This window comes from Leptidea sinapis, chromosome 36 (genome assembly GCF_905404315.1).
Source record: "Leptidea sinapis chromosome 36, ilLepSina1.1, whole genome shotgun sequence".
In the NCBI taxonomy this organism is placed as follows: domain Eukaryota; kingdom Metazoa; phylum Arthropoda; class Insecta; order Lepidoptera; family Pieridae; genus Leptidea; species Leptidea sinapis.
In genome coordinates, this window is record NC_066300.1 from 262,819 (window position 1) to 289,580 (window position 26,762).

The 26,762-nt window shown below is 35.0% G+C and overlaps 1 protein-coding gene and 2 pseudogenes across 2 annotated transcripts in view; all 3 read left to right on the top strand.

Moving 5' to 3' along the window:
* Positions 1-1,081: 1,081 nt before the first annotated feature.
* Positions 1,082-26,762, top strand: part of LOC126975506 (collagen and calcium-binding EGF domain-containing protein 1-like) — a 37,997-nt gene continuing 12,316 nt past the window's right edge. For both annotated transcript variants that reach the window (XM_050823436.1, XM_050823437.1), the window contains exons 1-5: positions 1,082-1,225; positions 11,520-11,648; positions 15,052-15,200; positions 23,488-23,636; positions 24,282-24,435. In XM_050823436.1, the coding sequence (XP_050679393.1) occupies positions 1,104-1,225; positions 11,520-11,648; positions 15,052-15,200; positions 23,488-23,636; positions 24,282-24,435 (703 nt within the window). In that variant the 5' untranslated portion in view covers positions 1,082-1,103. The remainder of the gene's footprint in view (positions 1,226-11,519; positions 11,649-15,051; positions 15,201-23,487; positions 23,637-24,281; positions 24,436-26,762) is intronic.
* Positions 21,915-22,034, top strand: LOC126975655 (5S ribosomal RNA; annotated as a pseudogene).
* On the top strand, positions 22,306-22,423 carry LOC126975653 (5S ribosomal RNA; annotated as a pseudogene).

Here is a 26,762-nt window from a genome sequence, read left to right on the forward strand (position 1 = left end):
ACATACATAATATAACATGTGTGCTACATGTACATACATAATATAACATGTGTGCTACATGTACATACATAATATAACATGTATGCCACATGTACATACATAATATAACATGTGTGCTACATGTACATACATAATATAACATGTATGCCACATGTACATACATAATATAACATGTATGCCACATGTACATACATAATATAACATGTATGCCACATGTACATACATAATATAACATGTGTGCCACATGGTTCTATCTCAAATACGATTGTGGGTGCGATGTGCGATGGGTGCTCACAGCACCCTTCCCTTCATCCCGAAACCATAAACCTTAATAATGTCCCATATATCAGGAAAGATTCTAGAGCAGTACAAGGAGGGTGGTTAAAGAATAATCAAGTCTGACCATATTAAAGACATTGCTCTCATATTGATATGAAACACAGAGCTGCTCGCTTCAGAGATGTAGTACCTACTCTGTGAATGATATACTCAATGGCAGGACGTTGCGTATAGACTATAGACGTCACTTCACAGTATGTCTATACGGGGATGTATCATGGGGAGTATTCTGTTGAGCTGTTTCACCTGATCCCTTTCATCGGATTCCATCAGCGTGAAACCTTGAAAAAGGATGCACATTACTTACCAAATATTCCAACAACGCTCCTGTTAATCTGTCTTGTCAATTATCTACTATTATAGATGACCCGTACCTACGCTTGTTTCTATGCTCGTTCCTATGAAAAAAAAAACGTTGTTCACCGCGTACTTGGTGATCTTAAAGTCATCCAGAGATCAGAAATGTGTAGCGAATATTTTTTGCAGTCTAGTTGGGTAGATTTATTGATCAATATAAAAATTCGGTGATAATATAGATGTAAGTGTAACGCTCCTAAAGTTAAAAAAAGTTTGTGCATTTATTTGTATCTATATTTTGAGTCTGACAGTTTTATAAGAACAAAATTAAGTACCATATAATATCATAGGATAATACTCACTAAGAAGGATCGTATGAACTTAATCAAGCTTAATCTACTACAGTGTGCATTCGCCCTAAAAGTTTTAGAATAGTGCGCAAACGCATCGGCACGAGCGCAGTCACGATGCGCGCGCCGCCCCAAACCGCGGCCTGTATCCTCGTCGCTTATGTGTCCCTGGTACACGCCACCTCCGAACATTCGGGATACTATGCTGAAGATGGTTACCATGAGGATGTGATTGACGTGTGAGTACTCCATGAGAAGTTAAATTTTATAGAAGATATCTCAATTGTTTTGTGTATTGAACTTGTATTTTGTGAAATGAGGTTAATAGGAACAAAACTTCCGAAACTATATATTATGATAAGAAGTGCATTTGTTATTTATTAATTAAAATTATATTATTTTCAAAACCGTATTTTAAAAATTTCTCATGAGTCCTAATAGTAACATATAATATTAAAAGGCCGTATCAAATTATTATATGTTTAAAAATTCAGTAATAAGATGGATGTAAGTGTAACGTTACTACCTCTTAAGTAAAAAAAAGTTTGTGCATTTATTTGTATCGATCGATATAAATGTCATCGCTCTGTCACTGTGTTGGGTAAACAACCCAGGAGCGCCTGTTCTGGCAGATGAAACTAGATATAACAGCCCGGCCACGACCTAGCCGCCACCAGCGGTAGCTAACGCTTTTCCATGAGTTGGCAGAAATGTGTAAATAGATTCGATTAATCAAATAAGGGAAATCTATCCCACATATTACGGATTTCCTCCATAATAGTGTCGAGTGCGGCTTGACGCAAAAGAGAGATTTGACCGGCGAATACGATGTGGGGTGTAACTGTGTATAGCGAAATCTATGATGTATAGGAAGAGTCGAGTAGGATATGCCTGGATACCTACAGAGAGGAGTATAAAGACGACTGAGTTCGCGATTTAGCAGAGGGTTGTGAAGGTTTAGTCGAAGCAGCATCGTACCTAATGCCTACTGGAAAATACTGAGCTATAGCGAGCAGTTCTAGATATCGGTGTCAGCTCATATTGCGAATGTCAAATGGAATCCTTGTGATACGCCCGCACTTCTTTTACACAGCCTGGAGAAATTACCTTTTTGATACAGGTGTGAATATTTTCATATACTGCACAAATGGTTATCGAAATCTAAGTTGCACGTTGACTTTGGGTTTGAGCTTAGAGACTCCAGAATAGTTGAACCAGTTTGGAAGAAGCTGGCAATCTATAGATGAATCCAGCTAATTATCTACTATGGTAGCGATCGGATCAATGTAATATGATTAACGATATTTACGGAAAAAAGTACAAGTATTAAATACTTATGCTAGTAAGTAGTAATGCCAGATTTTTTTTATATTTGCCTGTTTTTTTAATATTCTATTAATGTTTGCCCAAACAGCAGAATTAATGTTCACCGGACCTCCCTGGATGTATGTCAAATGTCAATAATTTATCAACCTGTGAAGTATTATAACCTTAATTATTAATCTGACACAACAATACGCTTCAGACCATTTTAAAACTTCGGTTAAAAAAGATTTTGGCCTAGATGGTTTCCTTCCTACTATTATTTCTAATATTTAATTCATACATCAACCTGGTCTGAACTCTGAATCTGCATTTCAATATCTCAATCGTAATTCCCAAATCCGCATAGTTTGAAGACGCTAATCTGTCACATTCATTTTAATACGAAGATCTAAAAGCAGAAAATATATGACAATATCAATATAAAATATATGATTGAATCCATAGATAGGTCTTTAGATGCAAATTATTAAGATTTACGAAAAAAATAACATATCGGAATTAATTTGCCTCGCAAAAGAAATTTACGCAACTGGTCGTTGCATATATATTAACGCATAGTGACCTTTTTTGTGCATTGTGCAGCCTCCAGTTATCAAGATGAAACAATGGAGGCCGGGTCATTACACTCAAGTTTACCGATCATTCTAAATTCTATATTCAACATTATAAAAGCGATAATTGTTTTGTGGTAGGGATATACATATTAAAACTTTCTTAAATCAAATCAAATCAAAACAGTTTACTGAAAGTAGGTATTTATTACAATAATAATTTATACGTCATCATTAGAAAATACAAATAATATGAATATAAAATATAGCAATGTAATTCATTACAAATTAAATTAAAAATTATACAATATCGGTACAGACTACACTCATTAATGTCAAACATATATCTTAAAAACTAATCAAGGGCACTTGAGAGTCCTTAATATAATCAACTACCTTATAATAAGCTTTCTCAATTAGTTTACTTTTAACATGAGATTTAAATCTATTTAGCGTTAAGCAAGTTACGTCATCAGGAATTTTATTAAAAAATCGTATGCAGTTCCCCATAAACGAGTTGTACACTTTTGTTAATCTAAAACAAGGATTAACTAATTCACTTTTCTTTTCAAATTTTTTAATATTTTTATATACGAACATAACATTTCAATAAATATATTGTGAGCCTACTGTGAGTACATTAATTTCTTTAAATTTCTGTCTAAGAGAATCTTTGGAACCCAACTGAAAAATTGAGCGGATTGTCTTTTTTTGTAACACAAATATATTGTGTATATCAGCCGCATTGCCCCACATGAGGATACCATACGACATGACAGTATGGTAATAAGTATAAAACACAAGACGAGCGGTCGGTTCGTCAGTCAGTTGTCGTATTTTATGAACAGTGTAAGCAGCTGATTAGTTCAGCCTTGTTGACAGAGTTGTTATATGAGGTCCCCATTGGAATTTTTTATCAATTGTTACGCCTAGAAACACAGTACTATCAAGAATTTCTAAGGGCTCGTCGTTAATATTTATGATTGTTTCAGAGTCTTTCACATTTGGCAAGGCAAATTTAACGCATATAGTTTTCTTTGGATTAAGTACGAGATTATTTGTGCTGAACCAATTCATTACTTGAGATAGCGCATTGTTAACATCGCTGTAGCTTTGTTTACACCTATCAGTTTTAAAAATTAAAGAGCGAGAGAGAGAGAGAGAGAGAGAACTATCCATCTCTTCATATTAATTATTTATTTTTTAGATATAATATTACAGTTCATTAAGTCTATAATGTTTCTTTTCTATACGATACGATCTAAAATGATTGAGAACAAGTATACACTGATATATCAACAATACACTAATATATTACTCCGAACAGAATTTATAATCCATAGAGACTATCAATGACATCATATCTTACAGTTACATCGAAGTAAATATACATTGTTGGATGTTCGTGGTTACTGTGCTACAGATAAATATATCCATAGACGAGACATATTTCAAAGTCAAAAACATTTATTTTGACAAAGTCCTTTGTATTTCAAATTGTTACTGTTGGCTTCTTTGTACGTGGAGTAGATGCACGTGATGTGATAGGTCTCTGAGCCCCACACCACAGTACATTATTAGCAGTATTTTCTCGGACGAACAATGTACAAAGAGTTCAACTAATACTGATACTGAGGGCACCAGCACCAGCAGTCAGCAATCAGCACATCTAACAGAAGGTGCGTCGAGCGAGTACAAAGCGGTTGTGTTATTTGATATTATTAATCGAATATATAAAATTCTCGTGTCCTCTCGTGACTCCTCCGAAACGGCTTGACCGATTCTCATGAAATATTGGGTCCATATTGGGTATGTCTGAGAATCGAAAAACATCTATTTTTCATCCCCCTAAATGTTAAGTTACCCCTAATTTTCTTTTTAATTTTTTGTAATTTTTTTTAAATTTTATTATTATTCAGCATTGAAAAATACATACATACAAATTAAAATTTTCGCACTTCTACGATCTACAAGTATTTTTGTATCGCGATTTTTATATTATTCTGTTCCATCCACAAAACAGATATAGGGTTGCAAGATGCGAATCGAATACAATAATTGTAGTACGATATATTTGGTAGGTCTGAGAATCGGTTGCATCTCTTTTTTATACCCCCAAAATTTAAATAATTGATTTTTTTTTAAATATGTTATATGGCAATACGACGTTTGCTGGGTCAGCTAGTAAACTATAAAATGAAGAACGTCGAAATAATATTTGGATGGATTTAATAAGTTGGAAGAAGGAAAAGACAACATTGACTGCAACTCCTAATTATTACTGAAAGAATATCAAAATATATCATGAAAAATGCGTTGGCGGCAACTGCCAATAGTCGGGTTGTAAATTTTACATCTACAAACATATCTTCGATCGATTTGTTTTGTTCGTGGCTTCGTGAACATCAAACGTACACCACACATATAAACTGCCTATGACTTCTGTACATTTTTATTGAAAAGTAAGTCACAAATATATTAAATTTAATCATAAACACCTTAAATAAATTATATATAAATTAGATATTGGATTGACTTGTTTAAAAATGATTTATAATTAATAAGAAGGCAGACTAGAAGAAAATATTAAATTATTATGATTGAATAACTCAGCCGTGCTAACCCTAACAGCTACTCTGGCGGTAGGCGCGCGCTCTCTGCCCCCACCACACAGTCTCTTGTCACTTGTGTCGCCTACGTATCGTAAAGATGTTCTACTAAAATATTATTACCGGGGGATAAGATTGAATGTTTTATTATGTATTTGTCAGTTCTGGCATGTTCAGTCATTTTATGTTACATGTTATTTGTTAAACGTTTGATCGATCATATGTATGATTTATTCGCTTTCAGACTTAGATAATTCAGTGAATAATTATATAATGACGTCATTAAATTACGAGTTACGTCACAAATTAATCTCCTGAAGTTAAGGAAGGCCAATCGGCTTTATAATGAGTTGCTACGTAATAATGAGTGTACATTAGACGTTGTCGGTACAGGCATTAAGTAAGTGACACTACATTAGCTGCATAACGTTCGGAAATAAGATTCGTCTTGTGATCGGATACTTGGGTATGAGCAAGTAGTAGGCAGGCCTATATATATTATGTTACTTACACTAAACATGTGACTCAATGTGACCTGCCAAATTGCGGTGACTCTTAGATATTTTTCAATAATCCTGGATGCGCTTCATTTTAATATGCAGACTGCAGGGCGTATCATCCGATATATAGACCAGTGCAGAAGTGCATATAGCCTTTGAAAATGACAAAAAGTGAAAAAAATAAATAGTAGGATGAAACTTATTGGGAAAGGAAGACAATATAACAAAAATGAAAGGAAAAATAAATAACGAGCGATCTGAGGTCGGGAAGTGGAAAAGGCCTCCCCTTTTGTTTTAGGGTAAAAACCGGTTCACATAACCTCATAGTTTATGTGAAAAATTCATAAAACCAAGTTTATGGTTTTTTATTTTAATCTTTTACAATTTTTTTTTTTCACGAATTATTGTAAAGAGGTCCTTTTTTATGTCCCAAATGCACTGTTATTTTTTCGAATTGAAATATTTATTTCTATATTCTTGTCTTTTTCCAATGGGTTTCATCCTATTGGTTGGTGTAACGTTACAAACGTTCCCGAAGATAAAGCGAAGAGAACCATCTGAGAAGACCATACAGTGGTAGACCCAGGTGTACTTGTGGCCGAGAAGACCATTATTTTGTTTCCACTGTATTGAGATGTCGCCACTTAAATGCGGTAGTAGTCCTTCAGTGGACTACATTAGTGACAGTGACAGTGATAAGACTTACTGAAGCTTTCGTGATATCTGTTCACTATGCATGCCTACGGGTGTAAGACAGAAATATATTTAATACAATATACACCTTATTTCGCCTCTACGCGAGGCATTCTCAGGAGATGTTGACTTGCCAACTTCTGGTACGATCAATAACATTTGGATAATAACCAATATCGTTTGCCCGAAGAATTGCATCGCCATAATTTTATTCATCATAATATTAAAATATGAACATGTTATGATTAATTCATTGCCCCAATGGAACTAATTTAACACCAAATATTACAGAATTCTAAGTTTTACTTACTATAAGTACCTATATCAAATATATTTCTAAATTTGTTTACTCGAACTTTGTACCGCGATACAATAAAGAATTAAGGATAAATGCAAGTCTTGTTTACTCGTCAGTGGCACAGTTCATTGCATAACGCCATAACTTTTGCTTTCTGAGAAGTTAAATCAATGAGTTATTTATAACACTGCAACTGTAACCATGCGTGAGCGCGGGTTGTGTACTGTCAGATGTACAACGGGCTTTTATAAGTACTTAAGTAATTCACATTCAACGTCCGGCCGATAACCTTATGGATTTCTATGGCGTACATCTACATAAGTAACGAGAAATTTAATTTTGTTAAATAAAAAAATGGTATTATTAAGAAATAATATAATTTTTTTTTGCCTAGCCTTAGGCTAATAAGCGATTTAATTTTAAATTAATTTACTATGTAGCGCAAATCTAAGAAAGGGTCCATTAGCACTATTCTTAAATGTCTCTATTAAGGGGAAGGCACTATATTCTTGTGTTCTTTACAATTAGCTCATGTTAGTTTCATTATTCACTGCACTATATTACACTAGTGTTTCACTACACTTGTTTATAGGGTTTAGTTCTTTTGAGTCTTCTTCCTTTTCTCACTCGCGTTCATATGATGGTGACGTCTTAGCTCATGAGCTTCTGCGTATTTTTGAATTATTTTTACGACTAACTCCACCGACGTTGAAGGTCGTCTGTCTCGGAGCACCTTATTCTGAAAACGTTGTATAATTTTTATAAAAGTTGAATACTTTAAGACCACACTGGCATAAGGATCTGTTTATATAACAGGACGTTATTGTTCACTGATAATTGAGAGTGCTTTCCAAGTAACAAGTTCATTTTTTTTACCGTAATTCCAACTCCTCTCGTTTCTTTTTGACATGGGCTTTCTAGCGAAGCTGTGCGTCTAATGTCATGCCAATGTATTTGGCTGTATTCTCGGAGGGTATTACTTTACTATTAATGTAGATCGGGTGATAGTTAAACCAGTTGCATGTAAAATGTATATGAGTTGATTTTGACTAATTAAGCCTGTTACGCCACTTTCTTGACCAATCATAGATGGTGTTTATGGCTGATTGTACTTTACACACCACTTCTTCTTTCGTATTCTATTTCCTACAGCCATTATAGCTATGTTGTCTACATAAGTTGCAATGGTATTGTTTTCTAACTCTCGAATATCACAAGTACATATAATAAATAAAGGCCCGGACCTTGGACACTGCCCTGTGGTACTCCATCTTTTATGTCTCTAAATTCAGAGAATGCATCATCTTGTCTAACTCGGAACACTCTATGCAATCTGCTGTGTGTATCTGCAAACTGCTTGGGAAGCTTATTTTTTAGTTTATGCATAAGTCCTTCATGCCAAACTTTATCAAAAGCTTGCGTGACATCTAAAAATACTGTGGTATAAACTTTCTTCTCTTCTAGTGCGTTTTCCATTATGCTGGTTATTATGTGGACTTGATCAATGGTTGAATGTCTTTCCCTAACACCAAACTGATAATCAAGAACAAGTTTTCTCGCTTCTATAATACGTTTCAAACGCTTTAAGAACAGTTTTCCAAAAAGTTTTGACATTATGGGTAGTAAGGAAATTGGTCTATAAGACGTCACTGCTTGTGGTGGCTTTCCAGGCTTATAAATTAAAGATGATCTTTACTGAATTACTATGATGATATTTATTCAAACAAAACAAATCTTATAACTAAGTATATTTAAAATATTACATTAAATTAATATATAATTTTGGGGGTAGTGTACCAAGAATACTGGCAGCAATTCTGCGTTGAATAGGTGGGCTGATCCGTTGACCGAAATAGCTATTGTGTGATCTTACTTTGTACATTCTCCGCGCCTCTGGGCCCCAGGGGCCTTCAGTGTCTTGACACCAAACGGCGCAAACATGTAATACTCACTGAGACCGAGATATTTGCGACACTTGCTGTCTTCGGCAGTCGAAGCAGCAGCCCCAGCACCAACTGACGTAACTTGGACATGAGAAGGAGCCAGAGCATCGACGCGAGTCACGTCCTACTCCACCCCTTCCCTGTGGCCAAGCCACCGTGGTCATTCCATCAGGATGCTTGCCATCGCGGTGGGCATCACCATTTGGCTCTAAACCAGCTCGTATATTAAAAGTGGTAGATGCCCTGCGAATTATTTAATTCAAACGACCTCTGTTTGACCTCAAAGGAGAGTTCATGGACACCCGGTGGCTGTCCAGATGTGATCCAGTAGCCTTCAGCCGACTGAGAAGGTGAATTTATTTATTTATTTATAGGACAACCAGTAGTTGTTACATTCTAATACGCTTAAAATATATCAAATATTAACAAATTAAGGTGTCACAACATGCACAGTAGTGAATGATCTTCTACGTCTAGGATTTGTGTTTGTGTTATTGGAGAATAGTTTGTACATGGCCGAGCGCATGGAAATATAAATAAGAAGATAATAGAAGTGACATAGCTGAACAGCGAATAAATAGTGATTTCGTATTATTTGATAATCGTACTCGGAAAGCTTGATTTTCAAATAAAACATGTATGGGGTTCATCTTTCGCTATGAGATTCTTAATATGCTGTTATTTTGCAAACCAATGCTGCAAAAGTCTCTCAATAGCCGGAGCGTTGCAAACGTAAGAAGTAATGTAGTGTGTGTACGTATTTATAGACGACGGTCGTCACGCAAGGAACTAGTATTTGATCATTTCTATTACATTCGTTTTTCGATTTCGGTGGATGTTGAAGTAGACATGAATTACACTGTCTGCCGTAGGAATCTGTTTCAATATAGAAAATGTAAGCATTGGGATCGCTGAGTCTGGTGTATCGTTCGTATGGTGTATGCGTAGATTGGTGGATGGTCATCGCAGCCGAGAATGCGGCCTTTGCATTGTCCAAAAAATTAACGAAATATAGCGAATACATCGCTACTTTTGGTCGGTTTTAATAGCCTATTCACATGGTCGGTTTTGGTACGGCCGGACCATCGGAAGGTCCGGTGGGCTCCTCGCACCAATCTATCAGGCGTCGTACTCGGTCCGGTCCGGCCGGTAATTATAATAATTGTGTGCGACGGACAAAGCAACATACCATCGAATGTGGTCCAATACCGGACTGCGTTCGGTCGGGCCATGTGTTTACGCTATAAGTATGCCAGTCGTGTTTAATCCAGCCTGCCGGTAATATTTTGGGGTATAAAATTATTCAGTTTATTACGCGACCTTCAGAAAGGTAAAAGTATAATTGTAATAATTGTTTATATACTAACGGTACCTTAATAATTTGTTAAGTCCTGTGAGTAAAGAATTACGTTTAAATATGTTACAAACATACGACAGAGTATGCGTAAGTATATGTGTATAAAACTGTAGAGACTTTTTCAAAGGGATACCTATTCGGAGGCTTACAAGTAGAGGTTAAAGTAATTTTTCATATTATTCATGCAGATGATGTTTTAATTAGGCAGTTATAGGTACCTCAACCCTGAAAAAATGTGAATTATTTTAAACGTGCAACAAGTTTAAAAACATCCACATGTTACATTTGTTTAAATATGGATATAATTAGGTACTCGTATGTGAGTAATTGATGCTCACTGACTTCCAGTACCAAGTTTATTATGATTGATGTGAGGTTAATGATAAACTTCGCAAACAAATTGTATAATCTTTCCACAAACATTGTCATTAGCTTACTGTGAGAATCTAAAGAGACGACTTGAAAGTAAACTTTGAATTATTGCAAGTGCTAATAATGAATAACCTAATAATACTAAAAATATTTTAAAGGTTAAAAGACATTTTACATAAAACTTAGCTGAGTGTAAGCTTAACATAATCTTTGATCTTTTTTATGGAAAGGAGGACAAACGAGTGTACGGGTCAGCTGGTGTTAAGTGATCACCGCCGCCATATTCTCTTGCAACATCAGAGGAATCACAGGAACTCAGAAAACAGATTTTCATGTTATATCATTATACAATCTTAATGTAAAGAATTATTAGATGGAGCCTGGATCTCAGCCTTAGTCACCTAATTCGGCCAACAGATTTGTTCTATAAGTTTCTAATTGTACCGGCTGACGTCTCTTGACCCATGGTGTTGCGGATGTCCATAGGTGTTTGATTCACCATGTCCCATCACGTGAGTCTATTGGTGATATGTCCCGTTATATACTATAATAAAAAAGGTTGTGATTTCAAAATAGTTGTAGATTAGATCGGTTTTATAAATGCATAATATACCTACCCTAACAGACTTTCTTTGCAGAGTATGGAATAGGTTTTCAAACTTTTAAAGTTTTATTTATTGCACTTAAACACGTAACATATTATACGTGTAAGTTCCGTCCAAGGAACATCCTTCCACTATTTGGAACGTAGTAGTTGGCACGCGGAAGAAAGTTTCTTGACAACTGAACTGAGGAGGCATCTCTCACAATATCCTGATTGGGGAGATGATATTTCAGTTTTTCAGAGTATATTCAGTAATGTTTAAGCGTTGTATTTTTTCCAGGGTAGATATGAGGTCTGCTTGTCCGACGGAGCGCGTGCTTCGTTCCCGGGAGACGTGCCGTGTGAGCGGAGCGGACGTGCAGTGTATCCGGCTGCATTGCTGCGATACGCATAACTACATTGCTGGAAGGTATATTAATACCGTGCTAATTACATTTTGTTTATTTTTATGGAGAAAGGACAATGAGGAAGACATACTAAAATTAGACTAAAAAATTCAAACATGGCAAAAAAGCCAAAATCACGTGGTGTTCCCATGCAGTCCCATTCAACCCACCGAAATGTTTTAAATCAGACCCAGTACGTAATATAATATCATGTCAGGGACCGTTACGGCCGTTCTCAAAGCCGTCCTTCGTCCGTACCTTCTACTGTCCGTAATTAGCTATCTATCATCTGAAACTGTCCCAATATACTCGACAATTAGTGATGCTTATCGCCAGTTCACTGTTGATATGCTGTTTATTTGAGCCCTCCCATGCATTTGAGCTTACGCTCATTCTCTTCATTTAGGCTTCATTGCCTTCATCAGATTCAACTCAGTTACAAAAATTAATTATCACTTGAACGACTTATAAACTTGAACTTAAGTCGGACTGTGCAAAGAACAATCCTAAATAAGTATTCAACATAAACATAAAGGATTTTTCATATTATATTTAACACGTATTACACAATAAATTAATTTACGAAGCAAATAATAATGATTTGTCTTGTGATTTTGATGTTGCGCCCAAAAACCTGGGTTTGACAAATATATTTCTGCTGTGAGTAATATTGGCTGTCTCTAGATCTGTAGCTACAGATATGGATAATATTGGGACGCGTGAATTTCCATACAAACTTCTATCCCTGGTAAGCTATCCGTCCTCCCATTGACAGCGTGTACGGATAGGATGAGTTAACGTTGATGAGTTTATTGGGACAGAAAAGTCAACGATAGATAAAAAATTTTTTCTCAAGTAGGCCACAACCGGAGATAGAGTGAATATTGGGAACGCCGAACGGCCGTCAAGATAATAAGGATTCTCTGTACTATTCCTACGATATCTGACCGTCGTTGCCCGCGACTACAAAAAAGTTTGGATTAATATCGTATTTAAATTCATACAAGTATTTGTTTTGAAACTAAAATATCTGACCTCCGTCAGAAAAGAGTTCTCTCACGGATTTTCTTCAGTTTAATATACTTACGTCATATTTTAGATGAAATAATATATATTTTAGGAATATAATATAGTATAACAAAATAAAATAAACAATAATAATAGAAATAAAAAATTTTTAACAAAAAACAACCGTCTTCAAAAACACTATTCCAAAACAATAGACATAATGTGCACTAAAAAGTATAAAAATAATTGCGTATTTTTATACAATCTAAATTATTAATCTTGTTCTAGTTACGATTTTTTTTGTTAATTTTATTTTATTTTATGATTTTTAGTGAATTTTAAAGTAAACTAACTAACTTACAATTTGTCTAAATATGTGTAAATATACAAAAATTTTCAAAGCAGCAATGGACGTAAGTACTTTGCAATTTGATTACAGACAGTGTTCCGTTACTTTGTCATGGATCCCGTTATCGGAACCTAACCAAACTCTCACCAAACTATCTTTGAAGTATATGCTTTCCAATAAAAAATCATCAAAAAGAATCATCGAAATCGGTTAGCGCGATATTGTGTTATTCGTAAATTTATTATCCACTTTGCTATACGTATGTATAGCAAAATTAGTAGATCACCCCCTCCAATAAATGCAGAGAAGACACATAATAAACCAAGTATTATATTTATTTAAATTATTTTGATATAGAAGAACTCACAAAAGTTTTCCAATCATTAAAAACTTCAAATACATGCGTATATGATGGAATTCCGACTAAGATCTTTAAGCCCTGCAAAGATGAATTAGCTTCAATTACAACGCATCTAATTAACATTTCTTTTGAAAAAAAGCATTTATCTAAGTCTTTTGAAACTACCAGTAATAAGACCATTAAAGGGTGAGAAAACAGAAATGTCGAATTATAGACCCATAACTTTCATTACAATACTAGCAAAAATATTTGAAAAATGTATGTATCTAAGGCTAGTTAGTTATTGTGACAAGTATAAAATATATTCCACAGATCAATACGGTTTTCAGAAGGGAAAATCTACTAGACTGACTATATTTAATTTAATTGAATCAATTATTTCTAACTTGGACTGCGGAAGGCGTGCCACTGCGCTTTTTATTGACATGTCAAAAGCATTTGATTATGTTGACCACGACATATCGTTAAATAAGATGGAAAGATATGGAATCAGGTGAGAATCACTACAATGATACTTTACTTTTCTTGGTAAAACAAATACAGTCACTCCTTACCAATCAAACTGCCTTATATTTTTATTTTATGTAAATAAACTTTCCCAAAGTGACTAATTATCGATTGATAAAGTTTGCTGATGTCATTGCAATTATTATCCCTTCTGATATTAAACATGACAAATATATTGATCATAATAATGTGTATGAATTAGAAATAAATATGACATTGGGTAAAATAATCGCATGGCTTAACATGAATAATTAGTTAAGTCAATTTATCAAAGACAAATTATGAACAGTTTAATGTAAAAGGCCGTCAACAAATGCAATTAAATATAAAATATAATAATACAGTTATAAATGAAATTGATAATGTAATTTTTTGGGAATACACATTGATAAATATCTCAACTACACTAGTCATATTGACAAAGTTTGTAACAAAATTAATCGTTTTGTCTACGTTCCTAATAGGTTAAGAACAATAGGATGACACAAGCTATTCCTTATGACCTAACATGGATACTTTGCATCAGTCTTACGCTATGGACTACTAATATGGGGTATTGGTTCATATGTTCAGCGAGTTTTTATTGCCCAAAAAAAATTGTAGGTGTAGGACCACGGCACTCTTGCAAAACGCTATTTAAAGAACATAATCTGCTAAATCTACCATGTATATATATTTTCGCGGCTTGTAAATTTGTGCTTTACCACAGGTACGAGTATCTATTCACGTCAGCTGTTGAGGTGAATGCTAGAGCAACAAGACAGCCGCATAGTCGACTGGTCTTAAAACATTGTCCCAAAACAACACTTTTTCTTAAAAACAGCCATAGCATGTGTATAAAATTGCCTGAGGAGTTGAAAATACTGTCAAATAAAATGTTTTATACCAAAAATCTTTAAATGGCTGATTGAAAATAAATTTTATAGTTTAAATGAATACTTAAATTACTGTTAAGTTTTTGCATGCTTTTAATATAAGCTGGATAGAGGTCAAATTGTTATATTTAAGATCTGGACATACCCTATTCCAAAAGCAAATAAATAATTTCATTTCAAGTCTCTACGCCCAGCGTCCGACTTGTTCAAAGAGTATTGAATCCCTGATGATTCCCGCACATGGTCAACTGGTTGATTTTAAAGATTTCACGTAATTTTTGAATTTGAAGGTTTATCCAACTTGAAACTTTTGTGCTACATTTCAGGTGCATCCCTAAGGCCGTGGACCCTTGCAGCCTACGTCTCTGTGAACAAGGCTGCGTGGTCCGCAACCAACGGATGTGGTGCTCCTGCCACCCCGGCTTCACGCTGAGCCTCGACAATTATAACAGAAAGACGCAGCCATATTGTGTCGGTAATAATTTTTTTTTCCCAACTAAATATATTTACTGATTTAATTATTGGGTCTACCCGATATTGACAGGTAACAAATGACGTTACCAGAGCTAGCAACGTCATTCGGAGAGTAATTTGAAACTTTTATTGAATAGCAAGTAAAAACAATTAAGTAGTATGTGACTTTCCATCTCTAGTAGACTATGCCTCCTCTAACTTCAGTTGAAAATGATATCTGCCGAGAGATTATTAAAATGTAAGTAAGCGTAAAAGGATAAATTTGCCTACCTCTAGTAAGGCAAACTAAGGATATCTATCCTTTGAAACCTATCTAGGTTATTGAAAACGGCCGGTACATAAAGTATAAGCATAGCGGTGAAGTGATTGTGAAACGTAATCTATTCTATTCTGTAGCCATTAATTTATCAAGCCTATGACAATCTCCTACTTAAATTGTACATTGTGAAACAGCCATACGTACTCTGGGCATAAATACTGCTACATTTAAAAATAAACAAAATATATTCGTAGCTAGAGATAATTCTATAATATGGTCTGTTGTGTAGTGGAATAAAGAAAATACTTTAATATTGGTATGAAGTATGAACATCAGACTAATCAGGTCAAATGGAAAAATGCACTTTCTGATGAGTATGGATTAGAGTGCGATGTGCGTCAAGGCGGTTCCTCTCCAGCGCTCTTCAATCTTTACATCAATCAGCTCATTGTGGAGCTCGGCGCTGCCATGGTCGGCTGCTCATTTGACGGTCATTGTCTGTGGTGGATTAACGCATAGGCCCGGGCCTAGGGGGCACGATTCGGAGGGCGGCAAAAATTTTCAGAACGTTAAAATTTAAGAGCCGAAGAATTATGCCAAAAATTTATTTTGAAATTGGCTCTGTTAGTTTTAATTTATTTAAAAGTTTCTATGGACTATAATATAATTCTTTTTTTATTGACTTTTCAATTTGAGGGTGCATTACTAATAATTTAGTGGTCCCACTGAAAGATCAGCGCTGGTTGCGACAGTAATCAGCATTATACTGAAGTGTGACCATTTTGTGACAAACACTCCTAATTGTAATTTGTTTTTTATAAATCTTTTTTCTATTATAATATTATGTAAATGTGTTTACTACAAATAAATATATTTCTTTGTTTCTTCTTTCTAATATTTTGATGGAATCAATTATAGTCTAATAAGTTTAAGAGTAACCTCATTAAAGATACAAAAGTGAAAAGTTATTTAGTAATTCGAAAAGAAGCTTATCAATTTGATTGTTTCCTTTTAATAACCTTATTCGATAAATTATACATAAAGCATTTGAAATTACTTATTGGTTTTTAATCTCCCGCTTTTTCTTTGAAAATCGAAAAATATCAAAACAAAAATAGGGATATTATAGTTTTCACCTCGATTTTCAAAAATATTGTTCTCTTTTTTTTTATGGAATAGGAGGACAAACGAGCGTACGGGTCACCTGTTGTTAAGTGATCACCGCCGCCCACAATCTCTTGCAACACCAGAGGAATCACAGGAGCGTTGCCGGCCTTTAAGGAAGGTGTACGCGCTTTTTTTGAAGGTACCCATGTCGTATCGTCCCTGAAACACCGCACAAGGAAGCTCATTCCACAGCTTTGTAGTACGTGGAAGAAAGCTCCTTGAAAACCGCACTGTGGAGGACCGCCACACATCCAGATGGTGAGGATGATATCCTAACTTGTGGCGTGTCGTGCGAAGGTGGAATTCGGCGGCAGGAATCAGGTTAAACAGCTCATCGGAACACTCCCCGTGATAAATGCGGTAGAAGACACACAATGAAGCGACGTCTCTACGCAACGCCAAGTGATCCAGCCGTTCACAGAGCACTCTCATCGGATCTTCACATTTTAGAGGTCCCAGGAAGCTTTTCTGAGTAGTGTCAGCATGACGTCCCGCCGTGTGTGCTCTAGAAGGAATCAACCGATTGAGACCCGCGATACGGCGTTCGAAAGGGTTAACCAAGACTTAGATCTGATTAGTTTTTGTTAGTTATTCAAAAAAAAAATAAAAAAAAATACATATTTTTCCGTTTTCTTGAAATAACTTGCCATTTAAGAAAATTTATTGAATTAGGCGTTACTTTGCGGAAATCCATAATTATACAAATTATTTAAGTTTTCTTTAGTGTTCATTCCTGAAATTTCATTACTACAAAAAGGCCTTAAATACAATATCAGACCGGGTCTTAACCAAAAAACGCTTGATACATTGGCAGTAGATTCAGAAGTGGCGTGTGTTAGAAGTCAACAAGATATGGCCGTCAGATATCAAATTTCGACCCTTTTGAAAAAACCATCGTGTACCACATATAACCAAAACACTTCAGATAAACATGTTTTTAATTCTTTACAAAATAAATTAAATCAAGAAAATTTAGTCATTTCATAAGCCGATAAAGGTAATTGTATTGTTATTCTAAATAAAAACGATTATGAACAGAAAGTAAATGATATAATACAAACCGACGATTTTGAACGTCTGAACTCGGACCCCACTAAAAACTTTACTTCAGAATTAAAAGAGTCCATTAAAATTCGTCATTTATTTCTCCAAGTAAATTAAAATACGTAGTTCCCATGAACCCGCGACCTCCCATCTTATACGGTTTACCTAAAATTCACAAAGAAAATAATCCTGTCCGTCCAGTAGTTTCTTATATCGGTGCCCCGACGTACTACCTTGCCAAAAAACTTAACGTAATAATAAAAAACAAATTATTATTCAATCCTCAGTATAGTTTGAAAAATAGTCTAGATTTGATAAATAAAGTAAAAAATACCAACCTTCCATCAAATGCCAATTTATTGTGTCTCGATGTAGATAGTTTATTTACCAATGTTCCATATGAACAAAGTTTAATTATCCTTGATGATCTCTTTGAAAAACAGAGGATACATCCCGGTGAAAAGGATGACATCATCAATCTTACTGGGTTATGTATGAAGCAAAATTATTTTAAATTCAAAAATCAATTCTATCGCCAAAAGGAAGGATTAACAATGGGATCACCATTAAGTCCAATTATGGCTGAAATATTTATGGATAATTTTGAGTGTAATTACGTGGTGAGAGACCCACATATCCTGTTTTATTACCGATACGTTGACGACATAATAATTTGCTGGACAGGCACCGAACGTCAAATCGATCTATTCATTAATAAAATTAATAAGATCCACCCAAAAATAAAGTTTAAATTGGAATTCGAATCAAACCAATCTCTAAATTTTTAGGATTTAACATTAACAAGAGTAAATAATAAATTAGAATTCAAAATCTATAGAAAGCCGTCATATACAGATATTGCTATTCCCGCGTCATCTTGCCACCCCGTACAACATAAACTAGCGGCCTTCCGCTGCTATGTTCACAGATTAATGTCAGTCCCACTGTCCCGTGACAGCTTCGCGAAAGAACTTAATACAATATACCAAATCGCGGTTTCCAACGGCTATACAAAACAGTTAGTGAACAAATTAATTAACAATAAACAAAAACATTTAATTAATTCAGAACTTTATCCCGTCCCACCACAATCAAATACCAAATATGTGGGTAGTTTGACATATATTGGTCCAATATCGGATAAAATAGCTAAAATATTTAGGAAAAACAATATTAATATGTCCTTCCGAACGAATCACAATGTCAGTCGAATATGTAATGGCAAAGATCGATTAAATAATTCAGAAAAATCTGGCGTTTATAAACTAAGTTGTGACACTTGTAACGGGGTATATATAGGTCAAACAGGTCGAAATTTCGAAATTAGATTAAAGGAACATATTGCCGCATTTGCGAATAATCATCCCGAAAAATCACACTTCGCGAAACATTTAATTGATACAGGTCACTCACTCGGAAACAATAATAATTTTAATATTTTACATACATGTGAAAAAGGATTTCGCTTAAATGTGTTAGAGCAATTAGAAATAATAAAACACAAAAATAACAATATGTTTACATTGTTGAATGAACAAACAAATTTAGTCCCATCACCTTTGTTACGTGTCTCTTCCGGGGGTAATACGTCACAACAGCCGACCAATCACAGCGCGTCATTTCATGGGACGAGGGTATAAAAGAGCGGCTTCCGGCTCATTTGATTCAGTCTCGTGCCAGATTTTGGCGAGACAACACGTCCTGAGGATGCCTCGTGTGGAGGCGAAACACGTGTCGAATTGTTTTAAAAACAAATATTGGCGGAATTAACACTAAAGAAAACTTAAATAATTTGTATAACTTGCAATTTCGCAAACAATCGATTTCAAACTTCACATATGTTTAAATGTTAAAAATTGCACCGCAATTTAAAGTTTTATAAAATAACGTTTTCTTCGATTAAGGCCCAAGTTTTTGAGCTCAAAATTTACAATTATAATCCGAGCTCAACGAGTTCGGAAAATAAAAATGTTGAGCTCGAAGAGCTTAAAAAACAGGAAAGTCGTCCTAGTGAGCTTGAAGAACCCAATAACTTTGAGGGATATTTTCGAGCGCTTTGTTTCAAAATAAAGTATTGCAACAAATTTCTAAAGAAGTGCAATCTGCTAAGTATTTAACTTTTGCATTACTATCAATCATCATATACATACATCCGATCTATTTATGCTTACAAAATATAGCGTTTATAATACCTATTGGTGAAAACATCATAAAAATTCTTAGTACAAAGTAACATAGATTACACAATATAGTTGTTCGACCACGTATATCTCGAGAACGGCTGGACTGATTTTCATGACTTTTAATTTATTGGATTTGCCTCCATCCCGAATCGCAGAATAATGATTTTATAATCATTGAAAACATTATCACATTTTTCTACAGGGTAATCTTTTTTATGGAAAAGGAGGACTAAAGAGCATACGGGCCACCTGGTGTTAAGTGATCACTGCTGCCCACATTCTCTTGCAACACCAGAGGAATCACAATAGCATTGCCGGCCTTTATCTGTGGATCTACTAAGCCGATTTTGAAAATTCCGTTACCAATAGAAATTCAAATTTTTGTGAGTGTCATATATATTCTATATATTAAACCTCTAAAATACTTTTTCATAGTCGTTGTATTCGTTTGCGGGGTCAGCTAGTTTACAATAAATACCAACAACAACTTTATTGAATGGAAAATATCATAATCACCTGGTAAATGCTAGATACAGGTAGGGTACCTACCTGTATCTAGCATTTATATAATTTTTGCCAATTTATATAATTTTAAATAAATAAACGACTAATAAGCGCCATCTAGTAATTTATCGTAAACTACAAAGAAACCGCGCGACATGTTAAAACAGTTCCACAAAATTATAGTATCTAATTCGTTTAGAAGCGAATAGATGGCGGTAAAGCTGTATTTCACGCCACCTAGCAGAATTTTAATAAACTCTTAAGGCAATTATGAAATGATATCATGGAACGTACGCGTATACAAATGATTCTGTAATTATTAAGTAATGTTTTAATGTACGAAAAGATGGCGCTGTTTAAGTAATCTGTTTCCATTATAATTTATTTAATGTGTGATTTAACTGAGCTAATTATTATAAGAGCTAGTTCGGGGATTCCGGCTACAATTACCTATGTGATTTTATTCAAAATAAGGTATCATAGTTTTCATTTGGAAGTCTTTATATATTTAATTAAATGATGATACTTGAATGTTTTATTTTATAGTAAATTAAACAAGAATTAAGAAATAGTATCAAAAATAACCTACAAATTATTTCATGAAATACTGCCTTAAATAGTTACAAAAATATAAATCTAAACTAAAGATCAATCTGTTACGTAAATATACGTTTTATTGATAATATTATAAAAAAGCGATAAGTGAATGATATAACTAAATGTTGGCTATAAAATTTCCCTGAAGAAGGAGGTTCAGTTTCTATGCTCAAGATCTCTAGTAGAATTTAGGTCGTATTAAATACATATTATCTACATTAACTGAAACTCGGTGGTCAGTGTGTTTATAAAGTCGATAATGATGTTACAAATGGAACGGTTTCGGCTATAATTTGTATTATATATTTTATCGATTATATATTATTATATATTTATATCATTACAATTATTTTTAGTTTGTTATTTTGGTGAGAAAATAGTTTTAATTTGACATAATATTAAACACCTGTTTTATACCACTGTACGCTGAACTATAGATAAATTAGCATCTTTTATTACTCCTGTAAAATTGGAATTTTTATTATACCACTTTATTGCCCGGGGCCAGCGATATTATACATTTAATATGATATAGCCATACTAATAGAGTTAAGTCAATCTCACAGAAACAATAAGTACCACTATTTTAATCACGGACTAGTAAAAAAAGAAGGACTCCGGCCTCCGCGCCGTGATATTAGCAAGCGAAGCACCTTTATGCTAGTGTGTGTGCGGTTACGGGGTATACCAGATAAACAATTTTTTCTCCCTTAAAGAATCATATATCCACAAATACTTTTATAGTATTGTTTTTACACTTTATCACAACGCACGACGGCATTTTGAAAATATTTTATTGCCACGCAAACTGATCTGTCACAGACGATGGCAAATCTCATAATGGCAGCCGATCGGCTTGTATTAGTATAAGTTTATGCGTGGAGCTATGTAATTACACGTTTACCGGCTTGTTTTGGTGCCTCACTATATATATTATTTTGCTCGTCCGTGATTTTAATTCGCCAACGTCCATACCACGGTGAGCCCCCGGTTTTCGTCCGATCACCGAAGCTAAGCAACGTCGGGCGCGGTTCAGTACTTAGATGGGGTGACCGCTTCGGAACACGGCGTGATGTTGGCTTTTTGTTCATTATAACTCTTATTTTGCTTTGAGTAAGTAAAATGGTGTTATTATTGGTTGGTATTGTTCGATCAATCTATCGCCAACGTCCATACCACGTTGAACACCCCGGTTTTCGTCCGATCAGCAACGTCGGGCGCGGTCAGTACTTAGATGGGTGACCACTTGGGAACACCGTGTGATGTTGGCTTTTTGTTCATTTTAACTCTTATTTTCCTTTGAGTAAGTAAAATGGTATTATTATTGGTTGGTAGAGTTCGATCACTCTGTCGACAACGTCCATACCACGTTGAATACACCGGTTCTCGTCCGATCACCGTAGTTAAGCAACGTCGGGCGCGGTCAGTACTTAGATGGGTGACGCTTGGGAACACCGCGTGATGTTGGCGATCATCACAAGCTTTAAGGCACTTTTAGAAGCATAGAAACTTCTAATATATATTATAATTTAAGTCCAGCTATCTAGATTACCAACTCCATAAATAACTTTGTAATCCCATATATTATATATCAGATTACAAAGCTATGTATGCAGTTGGTTTTTGTGTTGCAAGTTTACGTGCAACTTTCGAGAGAGACAAGTCTTGAGAGGAATAAAGTTAGATTATTTACAAAAAGAAATGAGATGCCACCAAAAACATAACTTGTAAAAAAAGCCATTCAAAAAGTCATTAATTCTTCTACCGTAAAAATTTGTGAGATCAAATGTACTACCAAGTCGGTCAATTTATTCTGTATTTCGTTATAACATAATTAGCTCATCTAAAAACATCTTTAAGTGAATGGTCTCTTAAAGATGTTTTTAGATGAGTGATATGGATCAATATTGAAAAAAATTTTTGATTGACTTGGCCATAGCACTAAACAATTTAATTTAATATAATATTTATTACTTGTGATACATTGTGTTTTTAGTAAAAAAAAAAGATAGCCTGTGTTTTCATGCGATGGTCAACTTAATCTATTTATTTAAAATATAAAAGATTTTTTATATTATAATAATATGATCGCTACTCGCTATAAGATGATGTTGGGTTAGTACATATTATATTATGGATCTCACAACTTTTTACGGTAGGAGAACTGAGTTGCTGAAATCAAAATCACTTTATTCATACCTATAGGTCAAAGAAATGACACTTATAGATGTGTCAAAAGTTTATTTCTCTTCACCAGTTACCTACCACTATTCGAAAAAGATTGAGCTTTAATGAGAATTAGGAAAGAAACTGATTACCACTCTATTAAATGAACATTTACAGATACATCATTTTACAAATTATTTTAATTACACTATAAGTAGGTACCTATACAAAAAATAAATGTATATTAATAAATAAAAACACAAGAACCTATATAAGTATATAAGAAATTAAGGTTTTGTAGAGAACCTATAATATAAGGACCGCAGCAAATAACGTAGTATAATAATTATTATGATGTTTACTTGTAGACGTAGACGAATGTCTGGACAACAATGGCGGCTGCGAGCAGCGCTGCGTCAACGACCCGGGCGGCTTCCACTGCGAGTGCTCGGCGCCGCTCACACTGGCCGCTGACAGCAGGAGGTGTATTAGAACTGCTGTAACTGTTGCTCTCCCGGTAAGTTTCTTTTTCTCGTTTTATAAGCTGTACATTGATATGTATATCCTTTTTGTAATATTTAATCTATTTTTTTCAACCAAACTGGTTTTCAAAAATTAGGTACACGATTAAAATTTATAATTAAGTCAATAGTAAGTCTTGATAGTAATAACACTTATTATTTCAATAATAGTAACAGCAAAAAAAAATAAAAATTGTATATTTGTTTGGGTCAGCAATGTCAGTCATATACTAACGGTCAATTCGGTTGGTGAATGAATTCAGAACATTGTTGCGGCCGCAACCGACCCGCATCATCCAACGTTTACGCGTCATTTTATAGAAACAACCCACCCGCTCTCGCCAAACATCCCCGGTATGCGGTATAGAATCGTGACAGTACCTGAATGCTGGACTTTTTTACTAAGAAATAGGAGAACAAACGAGCGTACGGGTCATCTGGTGAGTGATCACCACCGCCTCTTGCAATACCAGAGAAATCATAGGAGCCATGCCGACCATTAAGGAAGGTGTTGTATCGTCCCGGAAACACCGCACAAGGAAGCTCATTCCTTGAAAAAAAAGGACTCTAGCTGCTGCTGAATATAATACTGGAGCCGTCACCTGCATTTTTGAATGTTATTAAACTGTGGATGGTGGCAGGAGCCGCTGCCCCTGGTGCGCGCATCGTCCCGCTGCTACGCGCCCTGCGACACCGTGTCGTGGCTCTCCAAGAAGGTGAGGCAGCTGGGGGAGCAGCTGCACGCCACGCAGGCCAAGCTCAACAAGCTGGCAGAGACAGCGGCCGTACCTGGAGGTACTGGAAGAGTCTTGCTCTCATTCATTGATACTTTCTCATCTAGATATCGAACCGACCTACCTCTGGTTATTAGTATAATTATAACAATAATAATAAAAGCCTTTATTCACTGACCATGCATTTAAACTTATATACTACTTAATGTTTTAAACATGTTTTCTTATATCTTTTAAAAAGTCACATTAAATAAAATTATGTTAAAGTTAAGGACGCGTTCTCAAAACAGAGAGGTATCGAATCGCACCACTACACTGACACCGCTCAAACACATACACGAACTTAAAGTTAATTGCGGGAATCAAATGAATTTGATACTTTAGCAAGTTTGAATTTTGTTTTTTTAATACCTATGTATTTTTGATAATTGTTTGATGTATTAATTTAGTAGTTAAATATTAGAACTTTAGATGGCAATTCTGTCGCATAACGTCGTCGTAGTAAACGCAGTTTTTTTTTAATCCAAGGTGGCTGCCGCGAAAAATTATGATTTCAGCAATATGGATATCGTATCCGAGGTTCTCGAGGGTGCAGAGAACGATTTTGGGATCATTTTTGAAATCCAAGATGGCCGCCACTCAAAAATATGATTTCCACAATATGAGTATCGTATCCGAGGTTCTCGAGGGTGCAGAGAACGATTTTGGGATCATTTTTGTAATCCAAGATGGCCGCCGCGCCAAATTATGATTTCAACAATATGGATACCCAATCCAAGGTTCTCGAGGGCGCGAGAACGAATTTGGGTATCATTTTTGAAGTGAAACTTCTTTGCCCGCATGAGGGTAAAATTTTTACGGATGAAACGGAACAAAGTGTCACGAAAATGAAGGACGTTTTTATCTAAGAAAGATCCAAGAGGGAGATTGAGTCAGAAAATTCAAATGTAGCATGAAGCAGACGGTACCGCTATGAAGTAAATCAACTTCACTACTGGCGTTGTATCATGCAGGTTTAGCGCGCGGCCGCAAGTATGTAGAACATCTTCCCTACTAGCTTTGTATCGTGCAGGTTTAATGAGTAATAATAAGTAGTAAAACATCTAATAATTTCTAATATTGACAAAAATCAATTGGTTTAGAGAAGAGATTAGGATAATTATTAATATAAACCGGATATAGGTATCATTTGATAGGTCTTTCAAAATCAAATTTTGAGATTTTTAATTAGATTGGTAATGGAATGTGTTTTGTACATATTGTGGGCGAAAAGTCGAAACGTAAATATTTATATATTTTTAGGGAATGAAGAATTAATTTAGCATGTGGATTTCGATTTTGACCCGATATTCGTTATTGTTGACCCCAAAAACCATGAAAATTACACCCATGATGAGAAGTTGGTGAATTTCATAGGCGCCATCTTGAAATTCGATTTTTACCCGAAATTCGTTATTGTTGACCCCAAAAACCATGAAAATAACACCCATGAAGAGAAGTTGGTAAAATTCATAGGCGCCATCTTGGATTTCGATTTTGACTCGAAATTTGTTATTGTTGACTCCGAAAACCATGAAAATGACACACATGAAGAGGAGTTGGTAAATTCCATAGGCACCATCTTGGATTTCGATTTTGACCCGATATTCGTTATTGTTGACCCCGAAAACCATGAAAATGACACCCATGAAGAGGAGTTGGTAAATTTCATAGGCGCCATCTTGGATTTCGATTTTGACCCGATATTCGTTATTGTTGACCCCGAAATCCATGAAAATGACACCCATGAAGAGGAGTTGGTAAATTTCATAGGCACCATCTTGGTTTTCGATTTTGACCCAATATTCGTTATTGTTGACCCCGAAAACCATGAAAATGACACCCATGAAGAGAAGTTGGAAAAATTCATAGGCGCCATCTTGGATTTCGATTTTGACCCGAATTCGTTATTGTTGATCCGAAAACCATGAAAATGACACCCATGAAGAGAAGTTGGTAAATTTCATAGACGCCATCTTGGATTTCAATTTAATATAGACCTTATATTTAGAGATGAAAATAAATCACTAATTCTTCAAAAAATACAGAAACATATTTTTTTGAAAATCTGACTGCGTACAAAATATGTAAAGTATTAAAGACAGTATTGTAAAGCTTATAAAAAATATTCATGTTCGTACAGCGATCTTTCCGAGTACGAGCTGCTACTTACAACCGACACAGTGTCTACCCACGAGCGACGGCGGCCGTGCGCGGACTGACGTTGTTTCGATAGATTTCTGTGTGCAATGCGTACGGAGGGAGAAAATAAAATAACCCTTAATACCACACTATAAAGCTCATGCTTATCAGAAAAATATATGAATTTTAGTCTATTCATTTTTATTT